We start from the raw sequence: 18,290 nt of genomic DNA on the forward strand, positions 1-18,290 counted from the left end.
TGGCCCTGATATGGATGGCATCTTGAATTTTGGACCTTTGATTTTCCCTTCCTGGCCCTCAAGGTCAACATCAGGTCCTTTGATATCAACTCCAGGTGCTTTAATATTAATGTCTGCTTTTGGTAGGTTGACATCCATATCTTGACCCTCCACTTTAGGACCTTTGATGCCAAAGGAAGGTATTTTGATTTTTGGCATTTTGAATCCACCTTCAGGTCCCTCGATGTCAACATCAGGCCCTTCAATGTCCACTTTGGGAGCTTTAATGTCTCCTTCTATCTTTGGCACTGATACTTCCACATCTCCCTTGATTTTAGGCCCTTTAACATTTAAATCCACATTGGGCATTGACATTTTAGGCCCTGATATGGATGCCATATTGAATTTTGGTGCTTTAATCTTACCACCTGGACTTATATCAAGTTCTGGTCCCTTGATGTCAGCTTCCGGTGCTTTGATATCAGTGTCTGCTTTTGGTAGGTTGACATCCACATCTGGACCCTCCACTTTAGGACCTTTGAGTTCAAAAGATGGCATTTCAATTTTGGGCATTTTGAGTCTACTGTCTGCACTGGCATTTTTAACATCTGGTCCCTCAAGGTTGACATTTGTTGGTTTCATGTCTCCTTCAAACTTTTGAACAGACACATCAACATTTTCCTTGAGTTTGGGCCCTTTCAGATGGATGTCCATGTCTGGACTGGAAATTTTGGGTCCTGAGATGGATGTCATCTTCATTTTAGGTCCTTTGATTTTGCCATCAAGACCTTCAGTGTCCACTTCAGGTGATTTGATATGAATGTCAGCTTTAGGTAGGTTAATGTCAACATCTGCACCTTCCACTTTTGGACCCCTAAATCCAAATGGCAGTTTGATTTTCGACATTTGGAATCCACTGTCAACATCTGTTCCTTCAATTTCCAGTTTAGGTGTTTTTATATCTCCCTCAATGTTGCAAACTGCATTAGGTGACTTACTGTAAGTCTGTGGGCCTTTGATTTGACCATCTGGCCCTTTAATATCAATTTCTTGGCCTGTTATGTTTACTTTAGGTACATTCATGTCAGTGTCCGTTTTAGTCAGTTTAACCTCCACCCCGGCAGTCTGCTTTTGACCTTTCAGGTTGACATCTACACCTGACAGTGAAATTTTTGGCCCTGTAATTTCAGGGGATTTGATGTCACGTTTAAATCCAGGAACTGAAACATTTGCATTCCCACTCACATTTGGTATTTTGATTTCTGCCTTTGAGGAAGGATCTGAGGTATCAGTGTCTAATGTTGGTGCTTTAAATTCTGCTGATATCCTTCCTTTACTCCATTCAGTATCAGTATCTGTGGAGCCTCCACCAAGTCTGACATTGTGAATATCAGTATTACCTGATCCCTTTGTCTGCTGGTGACTAATGGTAATTCCTGATACTTGACTAATCACTTTGCCCCTCTCATCCAAACCAATGTCTATATTACCCCCTTCTCTCTTACCCACTGATGTAGAGAAAATGTGTGTGTTTTTTCCTGGTACGGACATGCTGATTGACCCTACTTTCCCATCAGATGAGGGCATTTCTGCACCTCCTAAACCTCCTATTGTTACAAGCTTACTGTCAGTATTCATGCTGTCTCTTATTGTTATGTTTGTTCCTGAGCCCTGAATGGTTCCATCTTCATGCTCACCTCTCCCCCTTGAGATGCTAGAATCTGATATTCTTAAGTTAGGTTCTTTGAATCTGAGACCTACACTACCATCTCCCTCCATTTCTCTGGTAACTGTTGTGGTCTTCATCCCTCTGCTGCCCCAGTGTGTTTCTGTGGAGCTAACTTGTGGCCCAGTGAAAGAGACATTACCTAACTCAAAAACTCCCTCTTCAGCTCCCCCCTTACCTGAGGAGCTTCCATATGAGACTCTGATACGAGGGGAGCCATCCCCAGATTCATGCCTTAACCCCTTAAACTCTGGACTTGAAAGTTCAAGCTGTTCAGTTATGCCACTTGGCATATCCACAGTGTAGGTAGTGATGCGGCGGGTGATGGTGGTAATTGTGCTGCCATCGCTGCTTGTGCTGCTGTGCCGCTCAGTGCGCACGTCCACTCCCTCTGCAAGGTCTTCAGACTTCAGCCTTGGTTTAATCTTTTTTGTGTATATTCTTTTATAGTCCTCATCATCTCCACTCTGTTGATAGACAGATACAAATTGTATACCAAATTGTATTATACAGAATGTAAGTATGATTGTACATTTTTTTCTTATAGTGTGTCTATTCAGTAGATTCCTTACCAACAAATGAATGTGATGAGAATAAGAAATATTCTATGAAAACTGAACTCACAAGAATGATGTCTGGACTGGAGCCTCCAAACCGGCTCTTCTCTTCCCATGTCAGTGTGCCCATAGGTGAACGACATGGTGTGCTCAAAGGCGAGCGGCATGGGGATTTGTCCCCTTTGTTTTGTAGTTTCAGTCCAACCTTGTGGCGGTTCAGTGTCTTCAGTAGGTCAGCTGTTTCTTCTGAGCTCATGTTGTCGAAGTAGATAGTGGCTCCCACAATCTGGTCACCTGTGAATTGAACACAGAAAACAGCAAAGCAGTCAATTGATAATACTGAAGTTGGTAGGTGTAGTGTAATGGGAAGGTGACTGAGAGAGCCTGCTTAAGAAGTCACAGCTAGGCATAGATTTAAAAAAAATAGCACCTTCATATACTTTTCCAGACCGTGCCGCAGGTGACTCCCCTTTCACCTCCTTGACAAAGATTTCTCCATCACCAGTCTGCTCAATTGTCAGGCCAGTTTTGTCTGGGCCTTCCCAGTCTGGAAAGAGCACCTCCCTGGTTTCCTCCTCCTCAGCCATCTATAAATATGTGAAGAGGAAGAGCATGAGAATAAAGCAAGACCAAGCAAGAACTGAACATGGCTACAATGTGCAATTTGTAAATAATAATCATAATCATAATAATGTTTGTATTATACAGATATGTACTGGAAGACCGCAAGCACAAACTAGGATATTTATTGTGCAAACAAGGAAACATCCTGAAAATGTTTACAAAATACCTTGTGTTTTTGCTTTTCTCTTCTTGTGCCCTGGTGTGATGAATGTTATGCCTTGGCTTTACTGCAAAATAAAGAGACATAATCATTAAGCCAAAAAGTCGCTTTGTGACTTTGCCACACTATTCTATTCAAATTCCTGACAGGATGTTCCTATTTTAAACCTGTTAGGTCAAAAGCATGTATGCATGAATTACATATAGTGCAGCAGCTCTGCTTTCAGTTACTCTTGCTTGCAAGATCTAATGATGAACACTAGATGGTGCTAAGACCACAAGAAGGCAACACTGCCTCTATCTGTCTGAAAAACCAAGGGGCCAGCACACGCCCGCCCTCCTGTGTGTTTTGGAAATTTGGTTGAAGTCAGACCACACCCTGCCCTGAGGAAAGCAGCCCGATCCTGTGCCTACACCCTACTCCAGTATCAACAGAGAGAACAATGATGGTTAAAGCTGCCTTTCTTTATGAAAACACATATGCACATGCAGAAATGCACATTCACACTGACACAGACACTCACAAATCCACAAGTTCAGACACATACACACACACACACACACACACACACACACAGTCTGATACACTACAGCCAGTAAACATTTGCTCATACATACACAAAACATACATGATACATTTTCTAAATCTGTTCATTACATACCTGTAAAAAAATATTTAAAATAGTTATTGCCAGAGTTTATTTGTCATTTTATGCTTACCATTCATTCATTTCTTTATATTTGCTGTCCATATACTTGTAATTTTATTTCATTTTGTCACAAAGTTGAATATCGTTAAGGTGTGCTCATATTTACGAAAGCCATTGTCATACTACATAGGAACAATATGGGGTACTGTGGTACCAGGCATATTGAATGAAGTCATTTAATTGCATGAATTTTCAAAAATAATAATAATGATGACTGTAGCTTTGGCTGTGATACAAAATCCCTCTAACAGACTCGCTGCAGGTTGGTCTATATTAATAACTGCGAAACATAACAAACACAGTTGCAAGAAACACAGCAACAACAAGGACTGTTTACATTTTTCCCTGTTCGAGTGTCCTGCTTCATCAAACATGCTGACTAGTCCTACCCACTCTTCTATTTGGAACAGACAGCCCATTGTTTTATTAATACCAACCTCTCCACTACCCACCACTGCAATTACACAAGGCTGTCTGAGCCGTGGCTCTACCTAGCCAGTTATGGTTTGCTTTCATGCCTCCGTGCATGAGCCAGTTGTCAGAAAGTTCAATGACTTATTTGGATGGTGTTTAATGAAAATGTATTAGTGTCCAGTATCCAGAAACTGATTACAGATTAATTGTGAATCGTTTCAGTTAAAGAGGCATGGTGATTAAATGTGCTGTGTTGTGTAGGGAATGTTTTCTTCCACCATTAAAGCATTTGTTTTGATTCCTTTCACAACAGCAAGTGGGCAGTATTTGACCCCTGAGAGGGAATTCTTAGTGACAGATGTGTAAGTAAAACTGACATACCAAGCAAGTGATTACAGTGGGCAGGTATCATATTTTATGTTTTGCAATTGCTTCTAATCAGCCAATACAAATGGAAAAGCATACAAACAGATAACATAAAACTGCAAAATACAGGATATGAGTCACTGCGCTAATTGATTATGTTTTGAAGGGATTGACCTGCACAGCACACAAACTGTAATAGCTTTATTGCTCATACATCCCTCCAAACTTTATGAAAGACAACTTCTGGGTGGTCAGTAAAGCAATTCATATCTGCAAAAAGGTCTTTTTATAAAGTATACGAGTGGCATGCTTTGTTTGTGTGATCTCCTTCCATTGACTTGGCTTGTCTGGGTCTCTTCCCTCAGGTACAGGGCGACCCAAAAAAATGGGAATCTTTGAAGTGCATATTGGCAGACATGAGCAAGTGGCAGCACAATTTTTAAAAAATGAATATTCCATCATTGTTTCTTAAATGGCATGTTTTAAGGTTTCAATTACTATGAATAAAATATTTTTCTTCCATCACTCTTGGTTTTATTGGATTGTTAAAAAGTTCCCGTTTTTTTTTTGGGTCACCCTGTACTTACTTGAGATGGGGAAACGTGTTCAAAATGTAAGATGGTGGTTAACAGGCTATTCTATTTCTTATATGATCAAAAGTGGTCATATAAAATGTAAACATGTGACAAACAGCCTAGTTGAACCATCTGTACCTCTGATGGACACAATATAGAGGTGAGTTTTCTGAAAGGCAGATTGCACTGTCAGGATTCCTGTGGCAAGGTTGAGTTGCCATTTAAAATTAATCAAAGGATTGCATGAGAACTTTGAAGATAGAATCTAGAAAACTTTTGTCATTGTCTGTCTCAGTGGTGCCAAGATAGTTCTTACTTCTGCATGGCACATTACAGCTTGACTGAAAGCACTATTTTAAAAAAAGGAGGCCTCTATGTCTGTAAGATGGATATGCTGTAAGTCTGTCACATCACCACTTTTTCAAGTGCCAGACAAGAGCAGTGAGATTAATCCATCTTTTAAGCAAGACTTTGAATTACAAAGTCCTTCCAACATGTTTCTGTCCTTGGCATTTCTTCTCTGCTGATTTTCAAAATATAATATGGAAAGTACAGTTAGTCAGAGGAACCATACTAACCTCCGTAGCACACATTATTTTTTGCACTCCTATAAATAACATAATTGCACCAGTAAACCATCAAATCCAGCATACCAAGAGCAAAATGAGTGAGGGGTGAAAGCAACCCAAACACACACACACACACACACACACACACACAGCCCCCCCATTCACATAGTTAAAACTGTTGGTGGCTATTACGGTGCCACGCTCCACCACACTGCTCTGCTAGATAACAGGCTGCTGAGAGTAAGAGGAACCCGGAAGAGATAAAGAAACAGCTGTTCCTATTGGATCTGTAACATGTGGCACTTGTCACCAGAGCTAGCCTACACTCTTGGTGCACTGCCTGAACATATCATTTTAATCAAATAAGGGAAGGTGAGAAAAGATGACACTGTGATGTTTTGGTGAGTCCCTGGGGGATATCAAAACAACCCGTCAGTCTAGATCAGACACACTAATCAAAGTCTTCCCAGTGTGTGTGTTTGTGTGCGCCTGTGTGCATGCGTATGTGAGTGTGTGGTGGCTCCTTCTGTATAACACTGGAATGTTGTTCACCTATCTCCAGAATGATCTCTGCCATATAAGCGCTGTGGTCCATATGGTTTTATGTTGATTTTTTTCTACTTTCCTAACAACCATAACATCAACATGTCTTGCATCCAATCTCAGGCTGTTCATCAAAGATTAGCCTGCTCCTTGGCAGGCCATGAGGTAGATTACACTAACTTCATCACAGACAGCATGTCCCAGCATTACTTGAAATTATCGGGCAGATTTATGTACAGATCACACAGTGACAATGACTATAGACACTGAATATGATATCATTACTGTTATAATGACTCCCAACAACTGACACTCCTGATTGAATAAAAACCTCAAAAACAAAAAAGGAAAAAGGAAAATTCATGCAGATGGAGAAATAAATCATAATACCAAGGATAAAATCTTAGGCAAATGAGGGTGCTCAAAAATGCATTTGTAAACAAAGTTTAAAATGCAAAGTGAATAGAAAACTGGTCTCTCAATGTGTTTGGATCCTGTCCAATGGCACATCACAAGCTATACACCAATTAACACAAGTCAATAAATAGACTTCAGCCCTACATGACTGGGAATATTGGGAAATGCATGCAATGCCTTATGGTAATATGAAGCTGCTCTCTTAAATAGCCTTTTGCTGGCTTCCAGGACTGAACAACAAAGGCCATGGCCACTCTGTGATAATACAGGCAGACGCTGATAGCAGCCGGCAACACAGGAGATAGAGATGATGTTTACGCTAAAGATGGCTGCCTCCACTTGCAAACACCTACATTGTAACCCAACAAAAGAGTAACCATTTTAGCAGGGTACACATCTACCTTATCTGTTTGTTCACGTCATGGAAATAGATGAAAAAAAATGTTACATATTTTTCTCATGATGTTGATTTCCTCCCTGGAATAGCAGGGACGTTATGTCGTTTTTTCCCCCTAACATGCTTCTCAAGGTTTATTTTAGTCAGTGTTTGCGAGGGGGGTGGTGAAAATGAAGCATTTTAACTTTCAAACAAGGCACAATATTTATGTTGGCTCAAACAGGTATTTACGAAAAACAGTCTTGCTAAGGGAGGAGAAAGGCAACAGTTATGTGTGTTCTCAGCAACTCCCTGCAAGCAAGGGAGGGAAAACCACATTATTATTCTTCTCTCCATCTCCTGCACAAAGGGGATGAGGCCTGAGGCTGAGGCCACACCCAATTCTCGCTCTCTCTCTCTCTCTCTCTCTCTCCCTCTCTCTGTATGTAAATTCAGTTCGATCTATCCATCCAAATTCATATACATAACCCTGTCTTTATCTTTTCTCCCCCCACCTTCCTCCTCTCTCTGAAGTTTTATAATCTACAGTGAACTATTTGGGTTGTCCTTGTTCTCACAGCTTTGACATGTTCCTGGCAGCAGACTGCAGGGAGGAGTTGAGGCAAGCAGCGATGGTTGAGGGAATGAAGAAAGTTGGGGGAAAGTGTATGTGTACGTGTGTATGTGTGTGTGGCGGTGGTGGGGGGGGGGGGTGGAGAGGGGGCTGCTTGTGAGAAAGAGAGGCAGACAGTTTTTTTGTGGAATGTATGTCTATGAGTTAACTGCCGAGAAAGGGGTGGGAGGACAGGGAGAACAACAACAGCCAAGGAGACATGACACAGCTCCACGACTGGTGAATCTCTTTGGAGGTTTACCTACACTGTACACAGGGCATTCTCAATATTTACAAGAGGACCTCACTTTCCTCCTTCATGTTTTATCACACGCTGTATCTGTGGTGAGGAGCAGCAGCATGGCATGCAGGGAATGACAAATGGCCCCTTAAGGGAAGCCAGTCTCAAGTATCGGAATCCCCCTCTTTAAGTTCACACAATCCTTGAGCTTATCATATGCCCTATTATAGCATAAATCATTTATCAAAAAGACAGAGTTGAAAAAAAATGTTAATAGTCCAAAACAGATCATATGATCAGTTATAGTCAGTGTAAACTGATACTAAATAAGGAAGACTCCGGGATCATAAGACAAGCAGGCAGTCTGTGACTCAAAGCAAAAAGGCAGAGGCAACAATCAAGCAATTCCTGCTATCTCTTTCATTCCTCTGCCAAAGCGGAGAGCGACATTCCTGAGGACACATGCTCTTTAACTGGATTAGTGATGTCATCAAATCCATGTTTGAGGGACACAAAAAAATAGATTTGGGCAAAAGGGATGGAGGAAATCACAGAGGCAAGGGGGACAGGAGGGTAAAGCTGCAGGGATAAGCTCTTCTATCCATCATCCTTTATTGTGGTCTGGTATGTGTGGTGAGCAAGAGACAAACTGCTGGGGGGACATAGGGACAGTCAGCCAGACAAAAGCCTTTCTTAACCAGCTTGCGACCACAGAGCATTTCTGGATACGCCTCTTTACTTTTGGTCTGTCATAGGCCTACAGTCTACAGAGATGGCATAGGGTCTGGTTTGGGTAAGAGTTTGGGTCTGGCTTCCCTCCACTCTGAAGGAATGAATCCTCCACAGATGCCAACTGCGAACGGTTAAAGAGTGTGAGATTGGCGGGCTTTTGACAGGGCTGTTTCATAAGAAGGGGAAAAGGGGGTCGAGCGGAACAGGTGGTTGAGCTATGGCGGAGGGGGGTGGAGGCCAAAGTAGAGGCACCGTGAGCAGAAGCAGCCAAGTGTCATGTTTCCACAAGGCAGGCTTTTCACAGCTGAATGGTGGCCTGACCTTCGAGGTTCAAAGGAGGCTTCGCAACAAACATTCCGATGGAGCTTTGGAGTCTGGCCATACAACAGAATGCTGTTCTGAGGTGACACTGTCTAGTTGGTTTTGGAGCGAAGTGTAACAGGCAGATGTATGTTTTACTTCCCTTATGTAATTAATAGCATATGTCTATTATGAATCTTTTCATTATGTCATCGTCATCAAAAGATGTCTTGAAGTGATGAAGATACTTACTGCGGATTGCTCAAGCAAGGCCAAGGGGCTTCAATCAAAGGCTTTGGTTCTCGTATTCTTGATTTCTGCTGACAGAAAAACAAAAACAAGATTGGAGTTTACTGAACATGACTAACAAGTCATTTGGGGTTTACTTAATATTATTAACAACTCTTTTGAACACAGGAACAAGGACTTTAAAACTCCTCTCAACATGCAGTTGCTCTTTTATCATAAATGATAGGAGGAAATAAATCTTTTTTTTTTTTTTTTTGTCTCTTATCATGCCACACGCTTAAGAATTCATTGTGTTTTGGTCAGATGTTTAACAGATACAGAAACAAATTCGTCTGATACAAGCTGAAACCTGAGAGGTCTATTTGTATATCATTCATAAAGCCACATGAGTACACTTTGGGTTCACTGATTGCGTCTTTACATGCTCAATGGACCTTCGCCTCAAAGAGAATTCCATGATCAATCAGGGCTCTCAGAGGCTTTAATAATTAACCCTTTTTAGTTAGGAGTATTGACACTAACTCATAATTATGCAAAAACACTCCTTTAAAGTAAATAAATCCAGCTACTGGTTGGAGTGCTCCAACAGAGTGTCTTTCACTTCTACCAAATAAGAGATGACTGACGCACTGCCTTGCCGGGATGCAGTGTAGTTGAAGGGAATTTTATATTCTCAGTTGATACCCTGAAGGGTCCTTCAGAAGAAACTGACCCAATTTTCAATTTGTGGTTTTAGAAGGAAATGTGCTTTCAAACAGGCCATTGAATTCCTCTGTTGTTATACTGGTGGAACGCTTAACTGAGACACTAGACAGCATTGCAAAAATGTCGACTATGTAGCCACGATGCCATAGCAGCCATACCACTGGGAGTGCTTGCACAGATCATTCCAGACTACAAAGATGCAGGGCACAGGGTAAGGCTGTCTCAGACTTTGCCAAAGAAAGCAACCACAAAGCTGCAAATACTGGATCATTGTGTTCAGAGTCATAGCTACGATATCCAGAGGCCAACAACCATATAAGTCAATATAGCTACAAAATATTGTTGCTTTTGTATTCATACTGTTGCTCAAGAATAAAAAAAGGTTTTGTCATGGCATATGTTACTACACAAAAAAATCCAGTCAAAAGGCCTGCTAATACTCAATAAGTCAAACATAAAGCACCTATCAGTGGGACACCAGCTGAAGTTAGATTAATGCTTTGTTGTGTGTCTTGATTTCTGCAACTCCTGAAGACATGGTTATGGAATATACTCTCTTGTGTTGCACGTCATATTGAAATATCTACAATCTGGCCCTTAAAAGGTTTCAAGGATATGTTCCTTATGAGGATAGTCATGCATCATTTTCTGTCAATAATCTAATCACGCTCATGTTTGAAAAACTCTCGGACGCAAGTCCTCAAGGTGCAGAGGTATCTAAGTTATGGGGAATGCTGATACATCTCTGGATCCTTTACTGTATGCCAGTGTTTATGTTATGATGGTTATTTAGGGTGTAGACAAATCAAAATATTGTTTTTAAAATGATTGTAATATGAATTGTCTTCTAAAATATATTGTTGCTGTATTCTTTTTTCATTTTAATTTTAATTTTTATGTCAGTTTTACTTGTGGAGTCTCCATTTTGCAAGCTAAGCTGATGGTACTTTTACTGGTTTTGACTCGTAATTTTGTGTTCTTTGCAAGAATTATTGCTTTGACCCAACAGTGCATTGTGAAACAATGCCCTCCCTTCTTCTCCAGCTTCAGTACTAACACAACCAGACTTGTAGTGTATACAGACAGGCATCTACCGGTGGGAACATGTCCCTTAGAAAAATTCTTCTAAGACAGGTTTCAAACCCTATCATTAACACCCCCTCCCCCCACTCTACCCTCACCCACTATGCTAAATACCCTAAACTGCTCATTACTTGAGTGAACATTATGGCAAATAACTGTGTTTGTGAGATTCTCCAACAATTTCTGAACTGTTCTAAATGTCTGCTCTTTCAGAGACAAACACTGCAAACAAATGACAGAAAGTTATAGTGCTCCATAATACCAGGTTAGCAAAACTGGCGCAGTGCTTGTAAAACACTTTGAAAGGTTTCCCCAACAATACATTGTGAAGTGGATAAGCTTGTGTTTACCAGCTGATGCTGTAGGCCACGCTGATTGATGATAAATATTAGAGAAGGAATACTATCATTTCTCATTATGATCAGTTATGATCATTTCACCTCCTTATATAAGTCTGTAATCACAGACCTCCTATGACCTCACCACTTTTTTTGTGCCTTATTTCTACCCAGCAGCAGGGACCATACTGGAAAAGATGCAACATGTTGGTGTCATCATGTTTGTCTGGGGAGACTCGCGCCATAGCAGCTGTGTACACTTTCTAGACACGGTACTCTGGTTAAAGAGATCTAATGATCAGCCTGTCATACAGGGGTGATTGAATGAAAGAGCTCAGCATTTCAGATGCATTCCAGATAAGTAGTCACCTGATGGTAACATGAGATATGAACAAGACACAAATGATGAAATAGACAAAAAGATGTTAGATTCATCAATTTCTAAAACGCATTTCCCTGACTACAGAATAGATGCTTACGACTTGTTTGTGGCTTACTCATTTATGGAAGATGCCTGACATGATAAAAAAAAAAATATTTCAGTGCCACTCCCTTCCCCATTTACTTACACTGGACTTTTTTTGGACACTTTTTTATATCTGACTATCAACTCATACACCTTTCTAACATCTCAAATACACTCAAATACAAATATGCTGTAACTGTCAGATTTGTAATGTCAAGACAAAATGTCATTATAAAATGGCTGCATTGGATAAACCTGGCGCTGGAATTGAAAATCTTGAGCAATAGGACCCATTCTGATGTTTTCATAAGAGACCACACACACACACACACACACACACACACACACACACACACACATACACACACAATAAAATGAAATGCGGTCACCAGCACTGGGCAAAGCATATGAAAACACACACCATGCTTAAGAGTAGAAACATCACCCCACAGTCCACGAGGTAGACTGTGTTGCATTGCCTCACTGCTGTGTTTGCAAACGGAGCAGCTCTGCGCAGGGCCCCACCCAGGCCTCCAGTCACACACATTCTTTGATAGAGCCGTCAGGCCAGCTGGAAGGGAGCCCAGCCTCTCCCCGCAGTGACTAACTCCAAAGAAATGTCCTCTCTCTCTCAACACTAACTCTGACTCTAGCAGCATTCTGTGCTGCCCACCCTGCACCCTGCCTATCTGCCCACCTCCCCGCAGTTAGTCTGTACTATCTCAAACCCTCCAGGTTCGGCTCAAACAAACAAGAGCACCTCAGATTCATGCCTCCTTGCAGACAAACATTGTCAGCAAAGAGTCCGCGCAAACAAACTCCCATCATATTGAGACGTGAGCATTATTATCATCGTTTGCTGGCTCCACTTTTTTTCTACCTGGCTGATGAAACAAACAGCATTCAACTTCAGCCCCTCCCCCTCACCAAATCCACCCCCGCCGCCCAGACCTGTGCATACCTCTCCTCCTTGTGTGGGAATACCTGGACTGTTTGACTGTCATAGTTTTTGCTAAAGTAGGTCAGAGCACGATGAAACCCTGATCAAAGAGTATTAAATCAGCCCAACAGGTTGACTGCCTCAAGTCAATTGAGTAAAAGAGAAAACGGGAGCAATGTGACAATGATTAAAGCACAAACATAAGTGATTCAGGCACAGCCATGGTACTGGTGAGTGATAAGATTTGATTATGAGCAAAGAAAAAGGCCTCAGTGTAGTGAGGGAAAGAGGGAGAGGGTGAGAGCAAAGAGCAGAAACCAAATCAGGCTTGTTATCAAAACAGAATAGACTCCCTGTTCCCCTCTCTCCATTGTGGTTTGAAGCAGTAGGACAACAAATACAGAAGTCAGGATACCAAGAGATGCAACGGCTGGCCCCAGTGTAGGCTCCCTCTTCCCTCAAAAACGCAGATAGGACATGCATGTGTGACGCATATAAAAGGAATGCGCGTCAAAATAAATGGTTTTGTTCTGTGCTCTCTAGTCCACATATCCCCAAACCAAACCACAACTCCTGCACAAGACCAAAGCCTCCCCACTGACGCCAACTTGGCCTGCTGCTGATTAAACCATTGTGACTTTGGCAGGAGCTGCCCTGCACAAAATGGAAAAACTGAAGAAAACGTTTTAAATCCTCTTCTCTCAGTTTTACTAGATCACATACAAGAGGCAAAAGTAGCCTACACTTGGATTTTGCCTTGGATTTTTTCTTGATCACGTATGAAAGAAATCATACTTTGGATATGTTTGGGGTTATGAGGTGAGAAATGATAGGGTAGTTTCAGAGCCAGGAATATTGAACAACTAACAAAGGAGTGAGTAAAAAAACAAATGAAAGAAAGCAAAGCTGCATTGTGTCTGCAAAATGGTGGACAGAGCTTTGAGCTGTGGATGCAAATTTTCCAACCGGCATAACTAGTTACAGCACAGAGAAAGAGAGGGCGAGAGGGGGAGAGAGGATGATAGTGTTTACACACTTCCTAACTAGAGCAAGATGTCATGTGAAGTCTACACCCACATACCCATAAAACCCATAGTAACCATGTATAGGAAATGGCATAAAATGCCCAAAATCAACTCAAAGGGCAATATAGTCAGTGTTTGTTTTCGGCTACCACAGCTGCTGTTTGAGCAAATGGATTTCAACACGAGGAGCCATGAGACAAGGAGGTTCAGAAGAAGGTTAGAGTGTAACCATAGCAGTAGAAAGTATGTACAGGCAAAACACAAATACTATTCCTTAGTTGTATGCCTGTGTGCAAAGGCAAAGACTTGGATTACTGTAAATATTGTAGCAACATGGCATTTGGTATTGATATACTGCTGAGTATGCCACGGTAGAATAAGAGTTTTTCAGAGCAGAGTGGAGCATTGGATTGCTGGGAGTGCCTTGGCATCTGAGTATTTGTTGCCAGATAGAGACAACCTAAACAAAGCAAAATGTCTTTCTAAATATACATTCCAAGCCCTGCTGCCTTGACATTTTTTTTTTTTTTTTTTTACAGATGCCACATGTCATTCCTTACACGGAGCAACGTGAAGGGGGTTGGGGGACAGACAGGGGCTGGGGGAGTTGCTCAGACTGATAGTCGGGGGCAGGTAGGCCATGCAGTGCACCCAGAATTATGTAAGGTTTACAGTGTTTCCATGATTTGGTATCTTTTCATAACAAATATTCTGCATAGTGCCTCAGACCAAATAGAGAGAGAATCAATGTACCACGCCTTTCTCTTGATGCTGATCCAAATCAGTGTTGTGGTTATACTTTCATCAGATAAGAAAAGTGACTCATAGCCTATTTAAATTCCACAATCACACCCAAAATATGAACTTTCAGCAACACAACAAGCAACACAGTGCCAATTACTCATTAGTCATATGAAATGAATGAAAGTTGAAGTAAAATAATAACGAAGGATTATAATCCCTGTCTGAAACACATTTCTCAAACAACAAGGCAAACAATGCTTATGACCAGCCCTTAGGTGGATGCCTAGAAAGACAGTTTGTATACTTTCATTTGCAGCAGGAGAACTGGAGGCCAAGAAAATCTACAGCAGACTTCTATCACGGTGAATGTATGTTTCTGCTCTTCAAATGTGCAGCTGTTTGAGGAAACTGAACTCCAGGGAGGACCTCCAGTGAGTCTGCTGGATCTTCAGGATGTCTGAGGGACAAATCTGGCTCCTAAGTAAGCAACAAGTGTGAAAACAACAAACAACACTTTGACTGCAATCAACCAGCCACTCATTTGGCGCATTCTCTACACCCCCTCCCCTGCTTTCTCCTCTCCACGCTGTCCCTCCCTCCAACCGCCCACTCCACAAGCCCATGAGGAAATGGCAGAGGAAGCGTGCTAGAGACCGGGTTCTTTCCGTTTCACACTGGCACAACTGAGTAACACCACTCCTCTCCTCTTAACTGCCAGTCAACGGGCCAAAGCTATATGGCAGCTCAGGGGGAGTGCAGTGATAAATATCTTAGCATGGACAAGTAAAGACTCTTAACAGTCATGAGGCATGTGCCATTCTTCAAGATAGTGAGGACACTGTTTGCCACATGGATGAGAAACTGCGACAAAAGCTTTTTGAGTGACACTGTATATCATGAAAAAGCGGGTTGGCTATGATTTGATGATTACAGTGGCCTCAAAAATGCCCAACTTAGCCCTGACAATTCCAAGATTCTTGTTTTGATTTTAGATGACAGAATGCAACCTGGGCCTTAGCCTCAGTGATAAACAGAGCAAGTATTAAAACGTGAGAGTTTTTGACTGTTAGCCAGCAAGCTAAGTTAAGTTCAGTTTCTCGCTCTAGGCAGTCAAAACCAGTTCTGAAAGTTTTAATGCTCCAGATATAGCTTGCAGTTTCTGTTTGTGACCCTGCCTTTGCTTGCGGCAAAACTCTACATCTACAGTAACCGACTTTGCCGCATGTTATCATTACAGGTGTATCATGAATTGTTAAAATGCAAGGAGAACCAAATATACCTCAATAGGTAATCTGGCTCCAACAACTTCAAGCCTTGTCTGACCATATGGCACTTCAAGCAAACTGTGTCACAATCAATCACCTTGACAAGAGCAATTTGAGAAATGCCAGACTTTTACAGCTTTGAGGCAGTCGACATGGACTCGCTGTGTGTTATCGACAGCTTGAGGAGAGCGGAGAGAGAGGCAGCTCTCGCTACCACACCATAGAAATGACTTAAGGGTGTGGCAGGAGGGTGTCGTGGAAGCCAAAGCAACTGCACACAGTGAAATTTGGATTTCAAGCCCGGTTCTTCAAAGCACTATGTCTGGTCTGGACTTTTAACCCTCTTCTGTTGCCCCTGCCCTGTCCATGACTCGAACAAATGAATCGGATCAAATGCAAAACATATTATGCAATGGTTTTAGTATGAGCGACACCTGGTAGGATACTGTTAGATTAGAAACTGAAGTAAGCCAGGCAAAAAAGGAATCCCTTGCCTTTAAGGCAGATAAAATGCGTCTTTCTCTCTGAATGTGCTGAGAAGTCTTAGCTCTCCCTCTCTATGCCTCAAACCTGGTTTCAATTAGCTTGTCTTTCCAAACCACTACATTCCATTACCCCCCTCTCCCCAGCCCTGTCCTCCCCCACACCTCCCCACACACACTGACTAACTCACTCTACGCCTCTCTCTACTCCTTGCTCCCTCCCTCTCCTCTTTCTCCCCGTTTCTCCTCCCCTGCACACCCTGGCCAGGAGCCCAGGTTAAGAGACCCAAGGTAACAAAAAGAGAGCAGAGAATGTTCACTCTACCAAAAGACTTTAAAAAGTCTGTTATAGAAAATAGCACATGCTTAAGTATAAAGCAGCAATGTAGTGGTAGTTTCTCACTCGCTCTTCCTTAACGGTCTGGAGGAGGAGGCAAAGTTTGTCCAGGAATTACTCTAGATCTGGGGCTTACAGCTTTTTCATGTCAAAAACCCACAGACAGATCCATGTTAGCCCACAGACTCCCACTTGAAAACTCTGCATCAGAAGTAACCCCACCTGATAGGAGTTTCGTCATCAATTATGAATTAGCTGAGAGTTGGGGATGAGGGGACAACTGTAATCAAAACAGCCACCCTTACACATTCTGTTATTGTGGGAACATTAAATTAAATTTAATCAAATGTAACTGTTCTTCACTTTGCTAGGGACTCGCTAGACACTCAAAGAAGGAACTCAGGAGGTCCACAGACCACAGTTTGGGAAGCACTGCTAGAGATGATTACAGCCTGTGAAAAGAAGTTTTTTTCCTCCCTCCCTTGGGTGTGCCTCTCTGGGAGGAGACAGAGGCATAGGGGAAGGGGTGGGGGTGAAAGGAGGTGAAGAAGTGGAATCCACACCCAAGCCTGTCGCTGCATGCTCTCACATTTTACAGAAGTACCTTTACAATTTAAACTCCCTAAGGTGTGACAAAGGGTGTTGGGTAGATAAGGGCTCTAACTATGTGATAGCATCAGCCATAAGAGCTTGTATTTTCCTCCTTTTATCTCTCCGTCACTGCGCAGCTACAACTCCTGTGAGTGAGCAGTCCACGTTGCACTCACACACAACTCACTACCAGAGTAAAAAAATGCTTTGTAAGCCCAAATTCCATGTCCAAAGACTCTATCAAGCACAAAAAGTAAATGTTTTCAATACAGAGTAGAGAAATTAAACTCTGAGCCTCATGCGCCACGTACGGCAACTTCTGTGCGCAGTTAAAAAGAGAAGCAAAGTGCGCAACTCAAATCCAAGGCGTCTCCATTCACGTTGTGGCTGTGGGTACACACCCACTTCTCTGCTCCTGCTCTAACTTCCAAAAAAAAAAAAAAAAAAAAAAAAAAAAAAAAACACTTCGGACCATAAGCACACTTGAAAACCATTACCACGTTCCAACTTACTCTGAGGAGAAGTAATCCTATGATAATTTTCAAAGGCTACTATACAAGTACCACAGCAAAACTAATTCCTTACAGCAACAGAGGAATACCACAGGATACCACAGAAAACAAAGTCATTCTAAACTCATTGCCTAAGGACATATCATAAGAGTATTAGAGTAATAAAAACCTTCTTTTTCCTGTTGTGCAACTTTTTCCAGTCAACAAACTTTTGCCAAGTTATCCAAAGTTAATCTATTGTGCAAGACTACTAAATCAATGGCCAGCAATGCAGTTCAGGGGAAAAGTTTAGTAACATTCACTTAATACAGCACTACTTTAATTTAAAACAAAACAAAACAAAACAAAACAAAACAAAACAAAACAAACAAAACAAAAAAAAAAAAACGCATGCCTTACCTTTGCGCAGTCGTTGCGCCCAAGAAGTCTCACACCAGCTTGAGCATCCTTGGAAAGTTGTCCTCACCCCCTGTACCCCAGCCCAGGAAAAGAGCTTTTCTCCCAGTCACAACTTTGCAGTCTAAAATGATTCTCTCACTCTTTTCCTATTTTTCTATCAACCAAGTTTCCAGGGCGTTTTCTCCCCGCTCTCCCTCCCTCCTCTGCTCTGAATGCTTTTCACTTGCGTTTTTTTTTCTGCTCTCTTTCTGTG

General features: G+C 41.9%; 1 protein-coding gene across 1 annotated transcript in view; it reads right to left on the bottom strand.

The window, feature by feature from the left end:
* The window catches only part of ahnak (AHNAK nucleoprotein), a 36,337-nt gene extending 18,047 nt beyond the window's left edge, over positions 1–18,290 (bottom strand). The window contains 6 exon segments of the mRNA XM_030061647.1: positions 3–2,172; positions 2,330–2,556; positions 2,693–2,849; positions 3,053–3,113; positions 9,154–9,218; positions 18,038–18,290. Of these exon segments, the coding sequence (XP_029917507.1) occupies positions 3–2,172; positions 2,330–2,556; positions 2,693–2,849 (2,554 nt within the window). The 5' untranslated portion in view covers positions 3,053–3,113; positions 9,154–9,218; positions 18,038–18,290.

The sequence above is a fragment of the Myripristis murdjan genome, chromosome 10 (assembly GCF_902150065.1).
Source record: "Myripristis murdjan chromosome 10, fMyrMur1.1, whole genome shotgun sequence".
NCBI lineage: Eukaryota > Metazoa > Chordata > Actinopteri > Holocentriformes > Holocentridae > Myripristis > Myripristis murdjan.